This window comes from Narcine bancroftii, chromosome 1, assembly GCF_036971445.1.
Source record: "Narcine bancroftii isolate sNarBan1 chromosome 1, sNarBan1.hap1, whole genome shotgun sequence".
NCBI lineage: Eukaryota > Metazoa > Chordata > Chondrichthyes > Torpediniformes > Narcinidae > Narcine > Narcine bancroftii.
The window spans coordinates 50,640,065-50,664,937 of record NC_091469.1 but is presented as its reverse complement, the minus strand read 5'-3'; the positions used below and the strand labels follow the sequence as shown (position 1 = coordinate 50,664,937).

General features: G+C 41.4%; 1 protein-coding gene across 5 annotated transcripts in view; it reads right to left on the bottom strand.

The window, feature by feature from the left end:
* mtap (methylthioadenosine phosphorylase) overlaps window positions 1-24,873 on the bottom strand; it is a 227,050-nt gene that overhangs the window by 189,252 nt on the left and 12,925 nt on the right. For 3 of the 5 annotated variants that reach the window (XM_069926833.1, XM_069926816.1, XM_069926823.1), the window contains exons 2-3: window positions 11,310-11,348; window positions 8,920-9,071 (exon numbers count right to left, since the gene is read on the bottom strand). The exons of 1 other annotated variant lie outside the window; for it this stretch is intronic. In XM_069926833.1, coding sequence (XP_069782934.1) covers window positions 8,920-9,018 — 99 coding nt within the window. In that variant the 5' untranslated portion in view covers window positions 9,019-9,071; window positions 11,310-11,348. The remainder of the gene's footprint in view (window positions 1-8,919; window positions 9,072-11,309; window positions 11,349-24,873) is intronic. One more of the 5 variants, XM_069926851.1, reaches the window with a different exon arrangement.

The window sequence follows — 24,873 nt, the reverse complement described above, 5'->3', positions numbered from 1 at the left end:
TTTTGTGTAGTCTTCCAAAGGCGCTATTTGCCTTGGCGAGTCTGTTGTCTATCTCATTGTCGATCCTTGCATCTGATGAAATGGTGCAGCCGAGATAGGTAAACTGGTTTACCGTTTTGAGTTTTGTGTGCCCGATGGAGATGTGGGGGGGCTGGTAGTCATGGTGGGGAGCTGGCTGATGGAGGACCTCAGTTTTCTTCATCACCTTTGTTGACCTCACCAAAGCCTTCGACACCGTGAGCAGGAAAGGGCTTTGGCAAATACTAGAGCGCATCGGATGTCCCCCAAAGTTCCTCAACATGATTATCCAACTGCACGAAAACCAACAAGGTCGGGTCAGATACAGCAATGAGCTCTCTGAACCCTTCTCCATTAACAATGGCGTGAAGCAAAATAAAAAATTAAAAAAAAAAAAAAAAAAAAAAAAAAAAAAAAAAACAATGGCGTGAAGCAAGGCTGTGTTCTCGCACCAACCCTCTTTTCAATCTTCTTCAGCATGATGCTGAACCAAGCCATGTAAGACCCCAACAATGAAGACGCTGTTTACATCCGGTACCGCACGGATGGCAGTCTCTTCAATCTGAGGCGCCTGCAAGCTCACACCAAGACACAAGAGAAACTTGTCCGTGAACTACTCTTTGCAGATGATGCCGCTTTAGTTGCCCATTCAGAGCCAGCTCTTCAGCGCTTGACGTCCTGTTTTGCGGAAACTGCCAAAATGTTTGGCCTGGAAGTCAGCCTGAAGAAAACTGAGGTCCTCCACCTAAAGTAATCCCTTGCTAACCACAGAGAACCTATGGCATCCAATGCTGCAGGTACTCTGTGGTTAGCAAGGAATTATGCAAGGTGGTATGTGAGTGGGGAAAAAAGGTTGAGAACCATATAACCATTTACGGAGTGGAAACAGGCCATGTTGGCCTTTCGAGTCCGCACTGGTTCACTGATTTTGTGTGCCCTCTTCTCTGCAAAAAGTCATTGATACATCCGCACCTGCCTCCTGAAGGATGTTTCTGATCTGTCAGACAGGCACTTGGGGACTTTTCTTCATTATGATGAGAATGCTTCTGTTATTAGCAGTGGAGATCTTCCTGGCCCACCAGTCCCTTTGCGATTACTGAGATCATTAGTCTACTCTTTCTTTTTGATGATATTTCAAACAGTTGATTTTGGTCACTGTCCTAAACAAATACTTAGCTTATGTTCACCAGAGAAAGGGAACTTGAACAATGTGAAGTCAATATAGAACAAGCTTTTGTGCTGGAGTAAGTTGAAGTTAAGAGGACATGCAAGACCTTCTTAAAAATAGGACCAGACAGGATATACTCCAGGTTTCTTCAGGAAGAGAGGGAAGAGATTGCCAGGACATTAGCAAAGATCTTTGCATCCTCCCTATAGGGGAGGTACAGTGGGTTGGAGAATGGCATATAAAGGTAGTAGGGAGAATCCTGGGAATTATAAATCATTAATCTTATGTCAATGATATGCAAACTCTTGGAAAGGATTCTTAGGGTCAGGATTTACAAGCATCTACAGAACCATAATCTACTCAAGAAAATTTAGCATGGCTTTATGAAGAGCACGTCGTGCCTCACAAGCCTAATTGAATTGTTTTGCAGAAGTAACAAAACAAATTGATGAAGGTAGGGCAGTAGATGTTGTGCATATGGATTTAGTAAGGTATTTGACAAGGTGCTGCATGGTAGACTCATTCAGGAAGTCATGAGGCACAAGATCCATGGAACCTTGGCTTTGTGGATTCAGAATTGGCTTACTTGTAGAAAGCAAAGCGTAGTAATAGATGGAACATATTCTGCCTGGAGCACAGCGACAAGTGAAATTCCATGCGAATCTGTTCTAGGATCTCTAGTCCTTGTGATTTTTATAAATGACCTGGACAAAGAATTAGAAGGATGAGTCAGTATGCTTGCAGATGACACAAAGGATGGAGGTATTGTGGATAGTGTAGAAGATTGTGGTAGAATACATAGGATATAGATAAAATGCAGAGTTAAGCAGAGAAGTGGCAGATGGAGTTCAAGTGTGAAGTGATACATTTTGGAAGATTAAACTAGAAGGCAATGTTTATGTTTAATGGCAGGTTTTTTTGTAAATTTTATTTTTCATTTGCATCAATACAAGTACAGTATTTATCCATATCATAAAGAATAAAAAACGATGCAAAAAGAAAACAAATTTTCATATTTTCTCCCCCCTACCTCCCCAAAAAGCAGGAAAGATAGAAGAAAATCTGCCGGGTAATAATATAATCACTGAATTAGTTAAATTTTAAATTTACATAATGATCTTGAACCTTAAATTAACTAAGGTGAGTTGGAGCGGGAGAGGCGATGCTGTAGATGAAATCATAGCAATAAAATTCATACCTTTCCAAATCTTATCAAATTTTTCTGGTTGATTCCGTAAATTATACATTATTTTCTCTAATGGTATACAGTTTAGTAATTCCATATGCCATTTTTTCAAGCCCACATTATTGTCTAATTTCCAAGGCAGGATTTTTAATAGAGTGGAAGAACAGAGGCACCTTAGAATCTAAATCCATAAATCTCTAATGGTGGTCTTACAGGCGATAGGGTAGTTAAGAAGGCTTATGGTATACTGGCCTTTATTAGTCAGGGGGGATTAAGTTCAAGAGTCAACAGATCTATAAAACTCTGGTTGGACCACACTTGGAATATTGTGTTCAATTCTAGTTGCTCATTTCAAAAAGGAAGTGGACACTTTAGAGAGGGTTCAGAGGAGATTTACCAGGATGTTGTCTGAATTGGAAAATGTGTTCTATGAAGCAAGGTTAATAGAGCTTGGATGAGAAGTGACTTAATAGAGGTCAATAAGATTATGAGAAGCATGGACAACCGGTATCTTTTTCCCAGGGCGACAGGAGCAAATAGTGTTTAAGGGAGACATCAAGGTTAAGATTTTTTTTTTTTAAATACATAAAAAGAAGTGGGTGTCTGGAATGCATTGCCAGGGGTAGTGGTGGAGGCTGGTACAATAGGTACATTTAAAAGACTCTTGGATAGGTACATGGATGCAAGAAAAATTTAGGGTAATTGGTGCAAGGTAGGAAGGTTTAGATTGTTGAGTTGGTTTATGTAGGTCGGCACAACATAATGGGCTGAAATGTTCTTTGTTCTGAGATTCATACAAACGTGGACCATTTCCAACATTCTGAGAGTCACCTCTTAGCGAAGGAAGATCTTGAGGACGAAATTCACCACCATTTTTGCCAAAACATGCTTTGGTCAGTTGAGGAAAATAAACATTTAACAATTAAGATTTTGGACCTGACTTAAAACATGATCTACACAGTAGTGATCCTCACCTTCCTGTAGGTTTCTGAGACCTTGACAGGCTGTCAATGCACTGGAAAAATACCACAAGCAAAATCGCCAAATTTCACTGTAAGGATAATTGAACTAAGATGTGTCTTTTTGCTGGCTAACATCTATTGTATCAAGTCCCCAGTTGCACTCAGCCACCTAGGCCTAATCATCTGTATACTCAACACTAGATTATGTGCTCAACATGGAAAGAAATTACCAGGAAGAGGAAAAGATTCAACAATCTGTTCAAAGCCCTCTTGAAGAAATGCATCACCCTCTGAATTCCTGAGATTTTCTAACTCCTGAACCCCAAAGTTGTGAAGGAGTGTTCAAAGTGCTTATTCAGAACCTCAAATCTATGCACCAGGAGCACAAAGAGGTTTTGCATATGCAATAGAATTAAAACACCATCGCGATAAAATTTTCATCCACAAACCCAATCAGTCACCACTTGCTCCATCTGTGGTAGAGTCTGTTTCTACCACAGAGGAGTTAATATTTGATGTATCATTATTCACACACACACACACACACACACACACACACACACACACACACACACACACACACACACACACACACACACACACACACAAATTTATACTTGCTGTTGCTGAACAGGAATGTAATATACACTGGCTACAATAGTACAAAATAAATTACCGTGTTTTACCATATTTAAAAAGAACATCTTGGTTTTGCACACATTCTTTCTTACATTCATATCAATGAAGGTTTCCCTTCATCTTGCTTCAGTCAGTGTGACAACAAGATAATAAGAGAGAATAAAATAGTTTTGGCTAACTGGAATATTTATGACTAACAGACAGCACTGCGTTTGGTTAATTGAAAACCAAATAATGTTCTTCAGTAATTGCATATCTATCGCCCCCAGGTGGTCAGAAGGATGTGCAACCTCCACCTCCTCAACAAATTGAGAAAATGGCCACCACTGAAACCGATAGAAAATGGAAGGCAAACCCTCTATGGACGATAGACACCACTTTTTTTTTATATAAATCATTCAGTTTAAATAGTTGCATATCCTGAATGAATCACAATGTTTCATAGGTATGACCTCATAGGTATAGAACTTTTATGCTATTCATAGCAAGAATGAGATAGAGACAAAATGAACTCTGTCATCATTGACCATTCATTTTGTTTTGAGCAACCAAAGGAATAAAGAATTTCTGCAAGATCTGATGGCAAACGTGGGGCACAGCTTATCAAGGCAGTGTGACACTGCTATACCAGGAGACAATTTCCAAAATATGGCCTTGAAGAAGTTGTAGATTTGGAGGCCAAAGGATTCCAAGATTCGAGAGTGATAATTGTCTCAGGAATTCTTGTTATCCTCTTAGTGGCCTGTTCAAGGATAGCTCAGCCTAATTTATGGAGCTAAACGGCTGCATTTGGAATCCAAGTTGCACTAGCAACAGAAAAGATCATTTTCCACCTTCTCAATCCCTTGCATGTTTGAAAATAGTTAATGGATAATCACCTAATATCCAACTTAACTAACACTGGCACCAATGAGCAAAAGGTTTGTATCTACAGTGATTTCACAACATGTTTTCCTTCATTATCATTTTCCCCACCATTTCCCTTACACAACAAAAAAAAGATGAAATTACAATAATAATTAAACTTGTATTGAACATAATTGTAAGACAAGAAATTTGAGGGATATAGCTCCTTAAGCCTGCTCGACCACTCACGAATGCATCTCTTTCCTCGTCCCTACACCTCTCCCATCTTGTGTCCAATACCGTATCACAGTGGTTTTCAACTTTTTTCCCCACTCACATACCACCTAAAGTAATCCCTTACTAACCACAGAACAGCTATGCCATAAACCACTGCCCTATCACCTTTTGGCTCCTCCACAGCTCCTAAACTTCAAAAACTTCTATTTCAGTCTCGATAAAGAGACCCATCCCAAAATATTGGCTGACCACTTCTACCAGTGGATGCTGCCTGACCTACTGAATTTCTGTAGCTCATTGTCTGCTGAAAATTTCATCATCTACCACTTGTGTTCCCCTCCATATCTTTACAGTTCAATAGGATTGCCTCTCATTCTTAAATTTAAACATACAGCATGGTAACAGGCCATTTTGGCCCACAAGTCCGTGCTGTCCAATTTACATCCAAATAAACCTACACCCCCAGTACATTTCAAAGGGTGGGAGAAAACCAGAGCCCCCAGGGAAAGCCCTTGCAGACACAGGGAGAATGTACAAACTCCTTACAGACAGCGTGAGATTCGGTCCTGATAGCTGGGGCTGTTCTGCTCATCTAAATTTCATTGTGTACAGTTGAATCTGCTTTTCCACTTAAAGTAATCTTTTATCATTATAAGGAACAATCTAGTGAACATTCTCTTAAATACCACTAATGCAAGTATATAACCTCAAAAATACCAAAAAAGTACTGTAGATGCATTGCCATGAACATCTTATGCAGATACATCAACACTATTATTATTCTTCATTCCTTTTGCAATAAGGCTCACATGCATCTGCCTTCCAATTTTCCTGCTGCGGATTACACAAACATGCTGGAGAAACTCAGCAGGTCACGCAGCATCCTCAGAAAGTAAAGGGTGCCCAACGTTTAGAAACTGGGCTCTTCATCAGATACGTGTACCTGACAAATTTAACTTTGTGTCTTATATATGAAAACACCCCAGTTATCTGTATCAGTAGTTCTCAACCTTATTTTCCACTCACATCCTTTACTAACCACAGAGCATCTATGGCATCCTATGTTGGTAAGACGACTATCCTGTACCATAGTACTTCCCTCCAGTTGCACAATATTCATCCTAGCGAAGAACATAACCTTATTTCCTCACATTCCACTTCAGCTACTAAATTTTTGTGCTTCCACTAAACCATTTGCAGATTCTTTGTCTCCAAATTTTGCTTTCCTATCAAACTCAATCGTCAGCAAAACTTGGCTAAAGTACACTTGTTCACTTTTAGTCACTAATAAAGATTGTGAACTGTTCAGATGTCTCTAGTTATACCTTACCAACTTGAAAATGATCCTACCTTGTCAAGGCCAGAGGACAGCTCTCAAACACCTCCTCTTACTTACCCCTTCAACAGGGCCCCACAAAGAACATCAGGTCTCATGTACTATCACTAACTTCATCACCTGGTTATCTCTCTCTCCCATGGACTCCAACCTCATTGTTTCTCAACCCATACTGCCTCCCAAAGATCCACAAACGCAATTGTTTCAACGTGCTCCTTCCCCATAGAACTGATAGTGTCTTACCTGGACTCCATTTTCCCATGTTGCAGTCCGTTCCTACCTACATCCACAATACCTCGCATGCCCTCTATCACTTCAATAATTTCCAATTCCCTGATTTTCATTTTGGATGTTCATTCTCCATCTACCTCTATTCCCATAGGGAAGGTCTCAAAGCCCTTCATTTTATTTATTTTTTTAAATTTATACATTCAACACAGTAGCAGGCCCTTTCAGCCCACAAGTCTGTCCTGGTAAGTTTTTGAGTGGTGGGAGGAAGTGTCGTTGAGGTAATTGTGGGAGTTGGTAGGTTTGTAGAAATTGTCTGTAGAAATTTTGTCTCCCGAGATGAAGACAGGGAGATTCAGAAAGGGGAGAAGGACTCTCGAGATGAACCAAGTGAATTTGAGGTCGGGGTGAAAATTAGCAGCAAAGTGAATAAAATTGATGACCTCATCATAGGTGCAAAGCACAGCGCCAATGTAGTCATCAATGTCGCAGCGGAAGAGTTGAGGAGCTTGCGGAGGAAACTCATTTTCAGACACAGGGAGAATGTAAAAACTCCTTATGGAAACCTGGTCCCAACCACTGGCGCTGCAACAGCATTAAGCAAATTCCTATGCTAACCATGCCGCCTATTTCTTTCTTAACAACAGACCAAACCAGTCCCCCGTCCACCACCACTCTGCTCCACCTGGCAGAACTTGTTCTCATTCTCAATATCTTCCCTTTGACACCCACTTTTTCCAAGTTAAAGAGGTAGCCATGGGTACCCACAAGTGTCCCAGCTATGCCTGCCTTTTTGTTGGCTTTGTGGAGCAATCCATTCTACATGCCAACATCGGCAAGATTCCTCAACTCTTCCTCTGCTACATTAATGACTACATTGGTGCTGCCTCATTCATCCATGATAAGCTCATCAGCTTTATTAAGCCTGACCTCAAATTCACTAAGTTCATCTCTAGCATCTTTCTCCCCTTTCTCAATCTCTCTGTCTCCATCTCAGGAGACAAAATTTCTACAGACATTTTCTACAAACCTACCAACTCCCACAATTGCCTCAACTATGCTTCTTCACATCCTGTCCCTGTAAGGATTTTATTCCTTTCACTCAATTCCTCCGTCTGTGTCGCATCTGCGGTTGAGGTCTTCTATTGCAGATACTCCTTCCAAAAATTTAGCTTCCCCTCCACTGTCTTCAACTCAGCCCTTATCCGCATCTCCTCCATTTCCCGCACATCTGCCCTGGCTGCCTCTGCCCCTAGACCAGTGGTTCTCAACCTTTTTCTTTCCACTCACATACCACTTTAAGTATTCCCTATGCCATTGGTGCTCTGTGATTAGTAAGGGATTGCCTTAAGGTGGTAAGTTGGTGGAAAGAAAAAGGTTGAAACCTGTTTTAATCGTACCTAATTGGCTTGTTATGTGCGTGGTTTCACAACTCCAAAGGAAATGGGCCAATGACAATTTTTCTCAGGCAAAATATTTCAGTAACAATTGAATCTAGAGCAGTGATTCTCAACCTTCCCTTCCCACTCACATACCACCTTAAGCAATCCCTTACTAATCACAAAGCACCAATGGCATAGGGATTACTTAAAGAGGTATGTGAATGGAAAGAAAAAGGTTGAGAACCACTGGTCTAGATGCTATAAGAGCAGGATGCCCCTCATCCTCACCTACTACCCATCAGGTTCCTCATGCAAACATCATTTCCGTCACCTACAACACGATCCCACTGACAGATATATCTTCACCTATCCACCTACCAAAAGTTCCAGCCCCTCTGTAACTTCCTCATCTACTCATCCATTCCCTCTTCGCACCTACCACTGTGACTGTAGGAAGTGCAACACTTGTGACCACACCTCATCCCTCACCACCATTCAGGGCCCCAAACAGTGAAGCAACCCTTCACTGTGTTTCTGCTGTGGTCGTGTACTTACCTACATCAGGAGTGGTGCCAGTACCTAGGGGGACGCACGTGAGTACTAGTGAACATGCGAGGGTCAGATCATAAGACTGCGTACATTGTGATAGACCCTGGATGCAGGAGGAGATTGAGAGCATCAAGATTACACATGTGGAGAGAGCCAATGAGAAGATCTGGGTGGTGTAATGTGGGATGAAGAATGCATTGTTTTGACTAAGAATAAAGAGTTGACTCCATTTTGTACTGAAGAAAGAGTGAATGTATTCTTTAAATTGTGTGTATACCAAGTAATTTATAGTAGCTACAAGAGGTGACCACATGGGTTCACAGCATCTTCTAGGTAAAAATGGAAAGCAAAGAGGATAAAACCCTTACAGGAGCAGTTGGGGAAGTCAAGCTAGAGGTTCCCCTTTTTTTAAATAGCAATGCACCAGCGTGGTTCACAATCCTCAAGGCATATTTCTCCACCCTCATTGTGACCAGATGAAATTCAGTTTTCCCGTGACTTGTCTTCCAGAGCAGATTGCCTGTGAAGTGGACAATATTCAAGTTAATCTGACAGTGGAGAGGGTCAAGAACTTCAAATTCCTGTGTCTCAACATCTCCGAGGTTCTGTTCTGGAGCCTCCATGTTTTTTTTTTAATTTTTTATTTTTCACACCATAAATCGCATTAACCATGATACACACTTTTTCCTTTTCACACATATACAGTGCCATTTTCTCCCCCCCCCCCCTCCTCCCATCCCACCCTCCCTACCTCCCCCCTCCCGTCCATTTAAGGTATAAAATCTAGGATACATTAAACCAGTCAGACAATGTTGTCATTCAATAAAAATACACCAGAAATTCCACTGAGTCCATTCTTTTTATTTCCGTTAACTTAGGTAGTGATTGTCCCCGGTAGGTTTTCGCTATTGTGTTTCATGTAAGGCTCCCATATTTGCTCGAATATTTCAATATTATTTCTTAAACTATATGTTATTTTTTCTAATGGAATACATTTATTCATTTCTATATACCATTGTTGTATTTTCAAATTATCTTCCAATTTCCAGGTTGACATAATACATTTTTTTGCTACGGCTAGAGCTATCTTAACAAATCTTTTTTGTGCACCATCCAAATCAATTCCAAATTCTTTGTTTTTTATGTTACTTAGGAAGAAGATCTCTGGATTCTTTGGTATATTGTTTTCTGTTATTTTATTTAATATCTGATTTAGATCTTCCCAAAATTTTTCTACTTTCTCACATGTCCAGATTGCATGAATTGTTGTTCCCATTTCTTTTTTTTTACATCGAAAACATCTATCAGATACTGTTGGGTCCCATTTGTTTAACTTTTGAGGTGTAATGTATAGCCTGTGTATCCAGTTATATTGTATCATACGTAACCTCGTATTTATTGTATTTCTCATCGTTCCAGAGCATAACTTCTCCCATGTTTCCTTTTTTATCTTTATATTTAAATCTTGTTCCCATTTTTGTTTAGTTTTACCATTTGTTTCCTCATTCTCCTTTTCTTGCAGTTTAATATACATATTTGTTATAAATCTTTTGATTATCATTGTATCTGTAATCACATATTCAAAGTTACTTCCCTCTGGCAAACTCAAACCGCTTCCTAATTTATCCTTCAAGTAGGATCTCAACTGGTAATATGCCAGCGCTGTATCTTGAGTTATATTGTATTTATCTTTCATTTGTTCAAAGGATAAGAATCTATTTCCTGAAAAACAATTTTCTATTCTTTTAATCCCTTTTTTCTCCCATTCTCTAAAGAAAAGGTTATCTATTGTAAAAGGGAGTAACTTGTTTTGCGTCAATATTAGTTTTGGCAATTGATCATTTGTTTCATTTCTTTCTACATGAATCTTCTTCCAAATAATGAGTAGATGATGTAATACTGGAGAACTTCTATGTTGTACCAACTTTTCATCCCATTTATATAATATGTGTTCAGGTATCTTTTCCCCTATTTTATCTAATTCTAACCTAGTCCAATCTGGCTTTTCCTGGAGCCTCCATGTTGATGCAATCACAAAGAAGGCCCGCCAGCAGCTATATTTGTGAGGTGATTGAAAGATTCCATATGTCACGAAGGCACTCAAAAACTTCTACAGGTGTACAACGCAGAGCATTCTGGGTGGTTGCATCAATGTCTGGTATGAAGTGCCAAATATCAGGACAAGAAAAAAAAAACTCTAGAGGGTTAACTCAGCCTGTGACATCACAGGCACCAGAACACTCCATCGAGGACATCTACAAGGCAGTGTCTTAAAAAAAAACAGCCGCTATCCTTAAAGACCCCCACCTCCCAGGGAATGCCCTCTTCACTGTTACCATCGAGAAGGAGATACGAGCACTCAACAGCTCAGGGACAGCTTCATCCCCACTGCCATCAGATTCCTGAATAATCAATGAACCAAAGACACTGCCTTACAATATTTTATATATGTGTGTGCACGAAAAGTAACACGAATGGACTGCAATGTTACAGCAAAACACCAAATTTCATATGTTGTTCATGACAAATTCTGATTCTGAAGATGCCTAAATTCTTTAAAAAAAAAACACCCACTTACATTAACTCCTCCAAACTTGCTACACATTAACCTTGGAGCAGATAGTTTCTCTTTGATAGGCAAAACGCACAAACACATTAGTGGCTTTCAGACTATTATTTGATTAAACTATCTCTAATTTGAATTTTACATTATAACAGACTTTAGACAGTACTTGCTTCCTTGCTTTGAGTTACATACCTACATTCACTCCCAATGTTTTCAACAGGGCATGATTTCCTAAACCCCCAAAATGGAAATGAGACAAAAATATTCTGGTTAGTAAATAGAAATATAGCAAACACACACACAAGCACATACAAATTGGAAATTGAATAGTTACACAGAATGAGACTTGTCTGTAATTTTCCTTGACATGTCCACTTGAAGCAATCACCCCAAGGAGGGGCAATGACTGCCTTGGTCATGAGCCAGCTGCATTGAAATTTGATAGTTTCTGCAAGCCAAGTTGTCCTGCCTAATTGAATAAGTCATACTGCATCAATCGCAGGGGATCACTTAGGGCACAACAGTATTTTGTCAGGCCATCCAATTTCTATGGAAATTAGTCTACAACACAGAAGCAGGCCCTTCAGCCTTACACAAGCATCTCACAACACAATGACCATGTTATTCCCATTGCTTTCTCCTTTATGTACTCTATCCTTTCCTTACAGGCATCTATTTTTAAAATAGACCATGTCACAAACCCTTATAATTCTTTAAAGCAATTATATTGCCTCCTGGTTAACAGATGTTTAAACTATTTAATATTAATTATTCACTCACTTTCTTCTCCAACAAATATTCCATGTAGAAAGGAGACCTTTGACTGCCAGCAATCAATTCCAAGTTATCACATTTGTGAATGAACGCTATCTGTGCGTCATTAAGTAAGGTTGTACAGTCAAAAATCAAGACACATAAAAACCCTGCAAATATGAAGCAAATGTTACCACAAGATTAGTTTTCCAAGAATAGGATCAGAGTACAGTAAAAGTTGTTTGGATTAACCTGGTCTTTGCTGGGGCATTCCTATTTCTTTTTCTTTGGCTTGGCTTCGCGGACGAAGATTTATGGAGGGGTAAAGTCCACGTCAGCTGCAGGCTCGTTTGTGGCTGACAAGTCCGATGTGGGACAGGCAGACATGGTTGCAGCAGTTGCAAGGGAAAATTGGTTGGTTGGGGTTGGGTTTTTCCTCCTTTGTCTTTTGTCAGTGAGGTGGGCTCTGCAGTCTTCTTCAAAGGAGGTTGCTGCCCGCCAAACTGTGAGGCGCCAAGATGCACGGTTTGAGGCGATATCAGCCCACTGGCGGTGGTCAATGTGGCAGGCACCAAGAGCATTCTTTAGGCAGTCCTTGTACCTCTTCTTTGATGCACCTCTGTCTCGGTGGCCAGTGGAGAGCTCGCCATATAACATAATCTTGGGAAGGTGATGGTCCTCCAGCGCAGTTTGATCTTCAGCAGCGTGGATTCGATGCTGTCGGCCTCTGCCATCTCGAGTACTTCGATGTTAGAGATGAAGTCACTCCAATGAATGTTGAGGATGGAGCAGAGACAACGCTGGTGGAAGCGTTCTAGGAGCCGTAGGTGATACCGGTAAAGGACCCATGATTCGGAGCCGAACAGGAGTGTGGGTATGACAAAGGCTCTGTATACGCTAATCTTTGTGAGGTTTTTCAGTTGGTTGTTTTTACAGACTCTTGTGTGGTTTTCCAAAGGCGCTATTTGCCTTGGCGAGTCTGTTGTCTATCTCGTTGTCGATCCTTGCATCCGATGAAATGGTGCAGCCGAGATAGGTAAACTGGTTGACTGTTTTGAGTTTTGTGTGCCTGATGGAGATGTGGGGGAGCTGGTAGTCATGGTGGGGAGCTGGCTGATGGAGGACCTCAGTTTTTTTCAGGCTGACTTCCAGGCCAAACATTTTGGCAGTTTCCGCAAAACAGGACGTCAAGCACTGAAGAGCTGGCTCTGAATGGGCAACTAAAGTGGCATCGTCTGCAATGAGTACTTCATGGACAATTTGCTCTTGTGTCTTGGTGTGAGCTTGCAGTCGCCTCAGATTGAAGAGACTGCCATCCGTGCGGTACCGGATGTAAACAGCGTCTTCATTGTTGAGGTCTTTCATGGCTTGTTTCAGCATCATGCTGAAGAAGATTGAAAAAAAGGTTGGTGCGAGAACGCAGCCTTGCTTCACGCCATTGTTAATGGAGAAGGGTTCAGAGAGCTCATTGCTGTATCTTACCCGAGCTTGTTGGTTTTCGTGCATATAGCCATGTTGAGGAACTTTGGGGGGCATCCGAGGTGCTCTAGTATTTGCCAAAGCCCTTTCCTACTCACGGTGTCGAAGGCTTTGGTGAGGTCAACAAAGGTGATGTAGAGTCCTTTGTTTTGTTCTCTGCACTTTTCTTGGAGCTGTCTGAGGGCAAAGACCATGTCAGTAGTTCCTCTATTTGCGCGAAAGCCGCACTGTGATTCTGGGAGAACATTTTCGGCGACACTAGGTATTATTCTATTTAGGAGAATCCTAGCGAAGATTTTGCTTGTAATGGAGAGCAGTGTGATTCCCCTGTAGTTTGAGCAGCCTGATTTCTCGCCTTTGTTTTTGTACAGGGTGATGATGATGCTTGGACCGGGGCCTCCACCTGCTTCACTCTTTTTTTAGGCCGGGGCCGTCGCCTCCCCCTCGCTTTTGCCCGGATCGGGGCCGCCGCCGCCGCCTACCTTCTGCTCGGACTGGGGCCGGGGCCGCCGCCGCCTACCTTCTGCTCGGACTGGGGCCGGGGCCGCCGCCGCCTACCTTCTGCTCGGACTGGGGCCGGGGCCGCCGCCGCCTTCCCTGTGCCCGGACCAGGGCCGCCACCGCATTCCCTGTGCCCGGACCGGGGCCGCCGCCTCCTTCTTTCTGCCCGGACCAGGGCCTCCGCCTGCTTCGCTCTACTGAGGTCAGGGCCACCGCCTTCCCCTCGCTTCTGCCCGGACCGGGGCCTCCGCCTGCCTCACTCTACCGAGGCCGGGGCCGCCGTCTCCCCCTCGCTTTTTACATTTTACACCCCAGTTACACAGAAGTAAGAAAGGGTGTGACTTGGTCAACCCCGTCAGAATCCAACCAGGTCCATGACCTACCTCAGAGGTAGTTAGAGAACCCAATTAAACTTACCTAGGCCATGTCCACAGGTGATTTGCGACGAGGTATAAAGCTTTCCTCGGTCCCAGCAGATCTTGAAAAACTCATGCAGTTTGGCATGCAGAGTTTTGCCGCCAGCCTTCCAGACCTCTGGGGGGATTCCATCCATACCTGCTGCTTTGCCACTTTTCAGTTGTTCAATTGCCTATATGTCTCTTCCCGGGTGAGGGCCTCAACCAGCTCTAGGCTTAAGGGCTGTTGAGGGAGCTGAAGCAGGGCGGATTCTTGGACTGAGCAGTTGGTACTGAAAAGAGATTGGAAATGTTCTGACCATCGTTTGAGGATGGAGATCTTGTCGCTGAGTAGGACTTTGCCATCTGAGCTGCGCAGCGGGCTTTGGACTTGGGGTGAGGGGCCGTACACAGCCTTTAGAGCCTCGTAAAAATGCTTGAAGTCGCCAATGTCTGCGCTGAGCTAGGTTCGTTTGGCGAGGCTACATGTGCAACGGAAGGCTCGTTTCTTCTCTGGCCAGGATGGCTTTGCAAGGTGAGCCTGGTGGGCAGCTCGCTTCTTTGCCAGCAGCTCCTGGATTTCCTGGTTGTTTTCGTCGAACCAGTCCTTGTTTTTCCTGGAGGAGAAGCCCAGTACCTCTTCAGTGGATTGCAGTATGGCAGTCTTCAGCTGATTCCAGAGGGTTTCAGGGGACGAGTCCGTGAGGCGGATTGCATCCTCGAGCTTTGCTTTGAGGTTTGCCTGGAAGTTTCCTCTCACTTCGTCTGACTGCAAGTTTCCAACATTGAACCTCTTTCTGGGGGCTTTACTGTTCCTGGACTTTTGCTTGAAGTGAAGGTTGAGCTTGCAGAGAACCAGCCGGTGGTCATTGTGGCATTCCGCGCTGGGCATGACCCTGGTGTGGAGCACATCTCGTTTGTCCCTTTCTCACACCAGGACGTAGTCCAGGAGGTGCCAGTGTTTGGATCAGGGATGCATCCAGGTAGTCTTCAGGCTGTCCCTCTGCTGAAAAAGGGTGTTTGTAATGACAAGCCGCTATTCTGCGCAGAGCTCCAACAGGAGGCACCCGTTGTCGTTACACTTGCCGACACCATGCTTGCCCACGATTCCTGGCCAGGTTTCTGAGTCTTTGCCGACACGAGCATTGAAGTCGCCAAGGATGATAACCTTGTCGGATGTAGGGGTGTGTTGAATGAGGTTGCGCAGATCAGTGTAGAACTTGTCCTTTTCTGCTGGTTCCGCCTGGAGGGTTGGAGCATAGACACTGATGAGGGTAATGCTACATCTGCAAGGCGGACTTCACTGAGAGTGGCTATGTCGATGTCAAGTCTGAGGAGTTCATATGCGATGAGGGCAGACCAACATTCAGGTCGGTGGCTGTCAGCCTTGTCTGGCATGGTTCTGATGTTCCTGCATGCTAGCTTGAGTTTGTGAGCATATTTTGAGGGGGAGGACGTGGACCTGTCCTCGGGCCTGCGCAAAGGAGCTTTTAGGTGGAGCGCAGTATGCGCAGTACTGGCCCCACCCTTTACACCCATGGTTCGTGTGCCGTGGCCAAGCAAGCTGGGACGTGGCAGCGAGGTCCTTGGGTCGTAGGTTTGATATCGGAATGACCTTCTCCTATGCAGGTTTCTTACCCGGGCTGGAGGGGCCTGCCTCCCCAACTAGGTCAGACCATACCTGGTCGCAAATCACCTGTGGACATGGCCTAGGTAAGTTTAATTGGGTTCTCTAACTACCTCTGATTTACTTTATATAAAAAAGACCCGAATTTGAGAGAGTGGAGAAAACCAGAATTGAAATATATGAAATGATGGTCACATGGCACTTTGTAACAAGGATTTCAAAATAATACAGTTGTGAAGCAGAACAGGAAATAGAAATAAGTGTGACGTTTTAAAAATAGGCAAAACTAGAATAGAGTAAAATATGCAGAGATCATTAAATTAAATCAGGATTTATTGTCATGAACAAGTCACGTAATTCAGTGTTTTGCGGCAGCGTCATAGAGCAAACATTTATATAAACCACCTTATGATAAATAAAAAATAATAGTGCACAAAAAGGCAGTGTCATTGGTTCATTTATTATTCAGGAATCTGATGGCAGCAGGGAAGAATCTGTCCTTGTGCCACTGAGTGCTTGTTTTTAGGCCCCTGTACCTTTTTCCCCAATGGTAGCAAAGTGAAGAGGGCATGGTCTGGGTGGTGGGGTTCTATGAGGATAGAGGCTGTTTTTTAAAGACACTGCATCTTGTAGATGTCCATGATGGAGAGGACTGGTGCCTGTAATGTCACAGGCCAAGTGAACAACCCTCTGGAGCTTATTCTTGTTCTGAGAGTTGGTGCCTCCATACCAGGCAATGATGCAACCAGCCAGAAGGCTCTCCACACTATATCTTTAGAAGTTTTCAAGAGTCTTCAGTGACATAACAAATCTGCTCAAACACCTTCTTCATGTTTACATCAACATGGAAGCTCCAGGACAGATCCTCGGCGATGATGACACCCAGGAATTTGAAATTCTTGACCCTCTCCACGACTGAGCACATCAATGAGGACTGGGTCATGTTCCCCTGACTTCCTTCTGAAGTCCACAATCATCTTCTGTGATGACAGGCAAAATGGACTAAATAACATTATCGAAAAGAGCAGGTGCAAAATTTGATCACACAATACAGTCAAAAAAGTTAACTCATTAACGCTAAACATGATTAAACCTACATTATTTGGGTCAAAAATACAAATCTGCACACATTTAAACAGCTTGACATAGGATTATGTCTACTAAACACCAAAACAAAAGTCAGAAATGAGCCATGTCAAGCTCTCTAGAATCTAGTTCCTGAATAATGAAAGATCATTAAGAGGAGAAACACCATCATGTTTAATGAGAGGAGCCAATTGCATGATCTATCTTGGCTTCCCCTGGAGGTGTCTACTATAAAGATGCCAGTCTTCAGCTTTACAAGCAATGGCCAGGTCCCAAACAATAAATGTAGTTCTTTAAAAAACCTGGAAAGCACCTTGTAAAAACAGCCAAAAAAGAATTGAAAGAGGACCATGAATTAATTACAATTTTAACTGGAATAACTCGCAACTTCCTTTATTTATTAAATGAGAAAAGGTGCATTCTACAAAAGTGAATAACTGGCTACTTAAACAAGATTTAGATTTCAGACTGTGGTGTTACAACTGATATTCCATCAAAGTATGAATACTAAGGTGATGCAAATGCTCTTCAAGTTTTCAATTTCCATTTGACCAATACTAAAGCCTCATCTCAGGCAAAAATGGACTTCACATGCAAAGTAATCTGCTCGAGTGCCCAAGATAAATAATACAGCTCTTCTCCTGAAATAAGCATACAGGGCACATTGGAATCAGCGGCAGCCTCTCCAATTATCCTTCATATCCCAACCATCTTCATTGCTCTGTGCCTTCTGTACCAAGGGCCAGCATCCCAAAACAATTCTGTTGCTTCTGCCAGATCTCTTTTAAAACAAGTGCCTCAGGATCCATGAAGAAAATAAAAGGACTGTCAACAATTAGGGTTGGGACCCTCTAATGGGTTTTAGTCAATAAGAGGGAGTTATAAAATATTATAATAAATTTGCCCTTAACTTCGAGGGGCATCCTGCCACTAGAGATCAATTATAGTCCCTGTCTAGTTCTCTTTCTAAAAAGGCACATATTGGGCAAAGGGAAGTCTAATTTTTGAGGCCCACAGGTAGACCAGGACATATCAATGTTCCAGGTTTCCATTGCTTAAGACAAAATAGAATGGAGGGATGAAAGGGGAGGAGTGGCATTGATCATCAGGGAAAATATCACAGATGTGCTCAGGCAGGACAGGCCAGAGGGGTTGTCTATTGAGGCTATATGAGTGGAGCTGAGGAATGGGAAAGGTATGACCACACTCATGGGGCTGTATTATAGACCCCTAATAGCCAACGAGAATTGGAGGAGCAAATATGTTGAGAGATAAGACAGCTGCAGGAAACATATGGTTGTGATAGTAGATTTTAACTTTCCACATATTGACTAGGATTCCCATACTTGTAAAACGGCTGGATGACTTAGAGATAGTCAAATGTGTCCAGGCAAGTTTTCTTTTTATAAAAAAAAGTTTACAATTCTCCTCCTATAATAATTTTAATCAATGTTTATATTGTCTTAAAATTTAAAATATGTAAAAAATGTTTACATTATTTAGTTAAAAACCATTATCTATATTATTAAAATCAAAAGGAAAAAAAAATCCAAAACAAAAAATATTTTTTAAAAACTTAAATCAAAATCCCGAAACGAAGCAAGGTATAAAAAAATACATGGGGATCAAGTGACACCAATCTGGAACCAGATAGCACAGCACCAAAGCATCTCAACAGCCTAATTTTCTTAGGTTATGATACGTCCATAAATGGGCCTCACATCTTTTGGAAGTTAATATTTGAATCTTTAATAGCATATCTAATTTTTCTAGACTTAGTTAAGACAATAACACTTAAAAATTGTGTGGGGGTAGGTGGAGTATTGCCTTTCATTTAATCAAAATTGCACATCTGGCTATCAATGAAATAAAAGATAAAATTAGGTTTTGAGTTGGAGTCAGTAAAACGTGAAATAATCCAAATAGAGCAATTAAAGGGCAAGGTTCTAATTTGACCTTGAGAATCGCTGATAAAGTTTGAAAGATAACTTTGCAAAATGTTTCTAGACTAGGGCAAGTCCAGAACATGTGAATCAATGAATCATCAAAAATTTTGCAGTTGTCACATAGAAGATTTATATCTTAATAAAAACAAGATAATTCAACTTTAGACACATGTACTCTATGAACCACTTTAAATTGCAACAAACAATGTTGTGCATAAAAGGAGGTAGTGTCAATCACATAACAAATAGAATCCCAAACCTCAGGAAAGTTTTCTAAATCAATATATAGAGGTACCAACTAGAGAGAATGCAATACTGGATCTCCTATTAGGGAATAAAACAGGACAGATGACAGGGTTATGAGAAGGGGAGCATTTTGGAACCAGTGATCATAATGCCATTAGTTTCAAGTTAATTATGGAGGATAGGTCTGGGCATCAGGTTGAGATTCTAAATTGGTGAAAGGCCAATTTTGAGGAAATGACAAAGGATCCAAAATATGTGGATTGAGATGTTATTTTTGGGCAAGGATGTACAAGGTAAGTGGAGGGTCTTCAAAGGTGGGATTTTTGGAGTATAGAGTTTGTATGTTCCTGTCATGATTAAAGACAAAGTTAGCTGGCATAGGGAACCTTGGTTTTTGAGGGATATTAGGGATCTGGTTTTGAACAAGAGAAAGATGTATAGCAGGTATAGGCAACACAAATTAGGTACTTGAGGAGTATACAAAATGCAAGAAAAACCTTACAAAAGAAATCAGGAAGGCTAAAAGACATGAGGTTGCTTTGGCAGACAATGTAAAGGAAAATCCCAAGGGTTTATGCAGGTATATTAGAGCAAAAGGATAGTAAGGGACAAAATTAGTACCCTTGAAGATCAGAATGGTCAACTTTGTATGGAGCCAAGAGATGGGAGAGATCTTAAATGGGATTTATTCATCAATATTCACTCAGGAAACAGGCACAGAGTTGTGGGAGCAGTGAGGTCATGCAACCTATACAGATTAAAGAGGAAGAGGTGCTTGTTGTCTTAAAGCAAGTAAGGAGCTGACAAGGTCTTTTCTCAGGCCTTGAGGGAAGCTAGTATAGAAATTGCAGGGGCTCTGGCAGAAATATTTAAAATGACCTTAGCCATGGGTGTGGTGCTGGATGATTGGAGGATAGCTTACATTGTTCCATTGTTTAAAAAAAAATCCAAAAGTAACCCTAGAAATGATAGGCCAGTGAGCCTGAAGTCAGTAGTATGTAAATTACTGGAAGGTATTCTAAGAGATCATGTGTGTGTATTTGGATAGCCAAGGACAGATTAGAGATTGTCAACAAGGCTTTGTGCATGGTAAGTAGTGGTTAACCAATCATGGAGTTTTTCAAGGCAGTGACAAGGAAAGTTGACAAAGGAAAGGCTGTGGATATTGTCTACATGGACTTTAGTAAGGCTGTTGACAAGGTCTTCCATGAGAGGATAGTCAAGTAGTAAATTGGATTCAACAGTGGCTGAACGGAAGCCAGAGAGTGGTGGTGGACGATTGCTTCTCAGACTGGAGGCCTGTGACTAATGGTGTGCCTTAGGCATCTGTATCAATGATCTGGATGATAATGTGATATATTGGATCAGCAATTTTGCATATGACACCAAGATTGGAGGTGTTGTGAACAACGAAGGTTTTCAAAGCTTGCAGAGGGATCTGGACCAGCTAGAATAATGGGCTGAAAAGTAGCAAATGGAATTTAATCCAGACAAGCGTGAGCTGTGCAATTTGAAAGGACATACACAGTAAATGGTAGAGCACTGAGGAGTGCAGGAGAACAGAAAAATCTGAGAATACAGATACATAATTCCCTAAAAGTGGCATCACAGGTGGATAGGGTTGTAAAGAGAGTTTTTGGCATATTGGCCTTCAGAAATCAAAGAATTGAGTATAAGAGTTGGGATGTTATGGTAAAGTTGTACAAAACACTGGTGAGGCTAAATTTGGAGTAGTGTTTGCAGTTCTGGTCACCTAACTACAATAATGTTATCAATAAGTCTGAATAAGTGCAATAAAATTTACTAGGACGTTGCTGAGATTTGAGGATCTGAGTTACAAGGAAAGGTTAAACAGGTTAGGATTTTATTCCCTGGAGCGTAGAAGAATGAGGAGTGATTTGATAGAGGTATTTAAAATTAGGAGAAGGATAGAAAGAGTAAATGTGGGTAGGCTTTTTCCACTGAGGTACAAACCAGAGGATATGGGTTAAGGGTAAAAAGGGAAAATTTACAAGGAATATGAAAGGGAACTTCTTCACACAGAGAGTGGTGGAAGTGTGGAACGAGCTGTTAGCTGAAATGGTGAATGCAGGCTCAATTTTAACATTTAAGAAGAATTTGGACAGGTCCATGTGTGGGAGAGGTATGGAGGACTATGGACTGGGGCAGGTCAGTGGGACTAGGCAAAAAATAAAATGGTTCGGCACAGACTCGAAGGGCCAAAGGGGCTGGTGTCTGTGCTGTAATGTTCTATGGTTATACAGTTCTAGGAGAGCTAAACACAGATAAGGCAAAAAAAAATACAGGATTACTGGTATTGTACTTACAAATGTTTGGAGGATTAAACTGTCTGCAAACATTAACATGAAACTCAATTGAACTGAAGTGGGGATAGGAGTGTGAGGGAACTTTCCACACATTTCAGGTAAAGTTAAAGACAGCTCTAGTCTGAAAACTATACTCCTTCCTTGGATTTCAGGAAAGACCACACAGCCTCAGCAGTCAACATAAGTGCAACATCACTAAACTTAGCCCCCAGATACTTAGACCTGTAACATATGCCACTTAGCCTCCAACAGAAATGGCATGTCCATCAAGCAAATAACAGCTCGCACTAGGCTCACAGGATTACTTAGAGCACACATGTCAAACTCTGGCCCGCGGGCCAAATTATATTTGGCCCGTAAGATCATATTAAATATATATTAGAGTTGGCCCGCTGGCCGCCGCGCCAGTATAGCGCATGCACACTGAAGGTGAAAATGAAGACGCCGGAGGTGTGGAGGGATCTCAGAGTCCCGAATCCCGGGGATCGGAGCTCCGCACTCAGCCCGCCCGGCTCCCGGACACACAGACGCGGCTAGAGTTGGGGACCATCCTCGCTGGGTCTGCGCTTCAGCGGCGACGCCGGACTGAATGTCTCGTTGGCGATGCCTTCCCCCTCGCTCCATGCGCGGCGGACCCTGCCTCCCGCTCCTTTTGTTGGAGACGAGCCCGGTGCCGTGAGATCGCAGTTTAATCCCTCTCCAACCATGGGAGGGGAGTGGGAGCAACACACTCTTCTCAGCCAATTCCTCCACCGCCCCGGACGCCGCTGTTTCAACGGGGGGTTCGGGTGCCTTCGTCAGGCGACCGACCTGTTGGTCCAAGACAAGGGGAGAGCGTACAAACTCCACACAGACAGCACCTGAACTCGGGTGAACGTGGAGCTGCGACCCCACATTCCACATCAGGACTGTGTGTAAGATTGGGAGCAGTGAGACAGAAGCTTATTTTGTTCCTGTGATTTAAGCCTTTCTTGGGGTGGGGGGGGGGGGGGGGTCCTTCTCTGACCACTTGCCTAACAATTAACCTAATCAGATGTGGAGTTACCACAATACAACAGTTCTCAACCTTTTTCTTTCCACTCGCGTCCCTGTGCCATTGGTGCTCTGTGATTAGTAAGGGATTGCTTAAGGTGGTCTGTGGGTGGAAAGAAAAAGTTTGAAGACCACTGCTTTAATCATCCCTCATTGACTCGTCATCTGCACGGTTTCAGAACGCTAAAGGAAATGGGCCAATGACAATGAAAGAGTTTATCCAAAACTATTATTAAACGTTTATTTTAATAAGAAAAATTTTAACATTACATATGTTGAAAGAAGAGAAAACATGCAGATGTTGTTGAAAATTTTCAATAAATATTTAGTTCGGCCCTCGACTTAGTCCAAGTTTTTAATTTTGGCCCTCCGTGAATTTGAGTTTGACACCCCTGACTTAGAGCTCTTCTCATCAACCTCTCGCTTCTTCTTATATAGTAGTGAGAGATTCAAACTCGCATCAGATGGCAGTTGGGACTATGGCAGAGGCCAATGTAATGGTTGTTACAGCAAATGCAGAATAGAAAATATTGGAGCAGATATGCTGATAGAGGCCAGGGAGAGGCCAAGGATACCACATCCATAAGAGTTACTGAGGCTGCTTTTGCCGGTACCATGATTAGTTACCATAACAAAGTTACTGTTGTGACGAATTTCTATCCACCTATCAATGATTGAGCAGCTCCTGGAAGGGCAGAAAGCCATTTAGTAGATGTCTTTTGCCTGTTATTTTAAAATGCTAAGAGGCCAATCTGTCATTGTCATTATTCATCGAGTTGCTGTGCTTTCACCATGTTTTCTATGAACTTTTAGTCCAAAATGGTGCCAGAGAATGCCTTGAATGCACACAAAACCAAGATTTTCACTGTATTCCAGATTCAAGATTCTTTTTTTTTGGGGAATATTTTATTTATTAATCATAATACATATATTGAAACATACAATTAATGAATAAAAATTAAAAACTGTTCAAAAAATGCATACATAATGTTTTAAATAAACTAACCCCCTACAACCCCATCCCCCACCTCTCTTAACCCCCCCATCCAACCCCACCTCCCCCCCCAATCACCTACCCCAAAGAAAGGAAAATAGAAAGAGGAGATCAGCCAAAATAACAAAATTAATCAATTAATTACCATGGATTGGAGTAACACCACTTCTGTGCGGCCATGGCGTTCAAAAACTCAAACCCATATAATCCAAATAAGGGCTCCAAGTTTTACATTAAAAAAAATCACGCAAATTATATGCTATCTTCTCCAATGCAATACAAGACTTCAATTCCGTATGCCATCTCTGAAATACTCAAATCAGCATCATTTTACTAATTGCCAAACATTTTCTAGCTACAGCTAATGCCAATCTCAAAAATGCAATTTGAAATCAATTTAATCTTAATTCTAAACTCAACCTCTTATTATCTAACAAAAATACTAAAGGATCTAATGAAAATTTCACTTTCAAAATAACTTAAAAGTTCCTTAAGTCTATTCCAAAAATTGTTTTACTGTTTCACATAGCCAAGTAGAATGTAAAAAAGAACCTGTCCTTATAACACCTAAAACATAAATCCAAAAAAAAATAATTATATCCTTATTTTTTTCTGGAGTTAAATATAATTGATGAATAAAATTATAATGAACTAATCAATACCTTACATTTATAATTTTAGTCATACTATCCCTGCATAAATTTATCAAATCATCCTGAGGAATGAGTATACCTCAATCTTTCACCACTCATTTCAATCTAGATTTATGTAAATCCAATATAGGCATTTTATTCTGTGATAAAGCATAAATCTCAGTTAAAAATCGCTTCTAACCACCCTCAGTAATTAAATTTCAAACTTAGACCATCTAAGTCCCCATAAAGTACATCCAAAATTATACAATAAAGCTTTAATTTGATAATAAGAAATTTGAAGATATCATATTTCTTTCATTCTTTGAAAAGAAATAATATCAAGCTTCATAACAATCTTGCACAAATGTAATACCCTTTTGATTCCACAACTTCAAAAGCTGAAACTTCATTTTTTTTTTTAAAATACCATAAATCCATTGTGTTTCAAAACAGGTAAATTATAACTACTCAATAACTTAGAATTCCATCTATAAATAAACTGATCCATCCTCTTCTCACCAATTTGAGATAATTCAATATTAGCCCATATCAAAGGTTTATCCATTTCAAACATCCTATTAATAAATTTCAATTGCGCTGTAGCATAATAGTTTTGAAAATTAGGGAGTTGGAAATATGAATTAGGAGGTTTGCAAGTTAATTTTGATAAAAATACCCTTAACATCTTATCCTTCCATAAAAAATTTCCTCACCAAAGCATTTAAATCCTTTAAA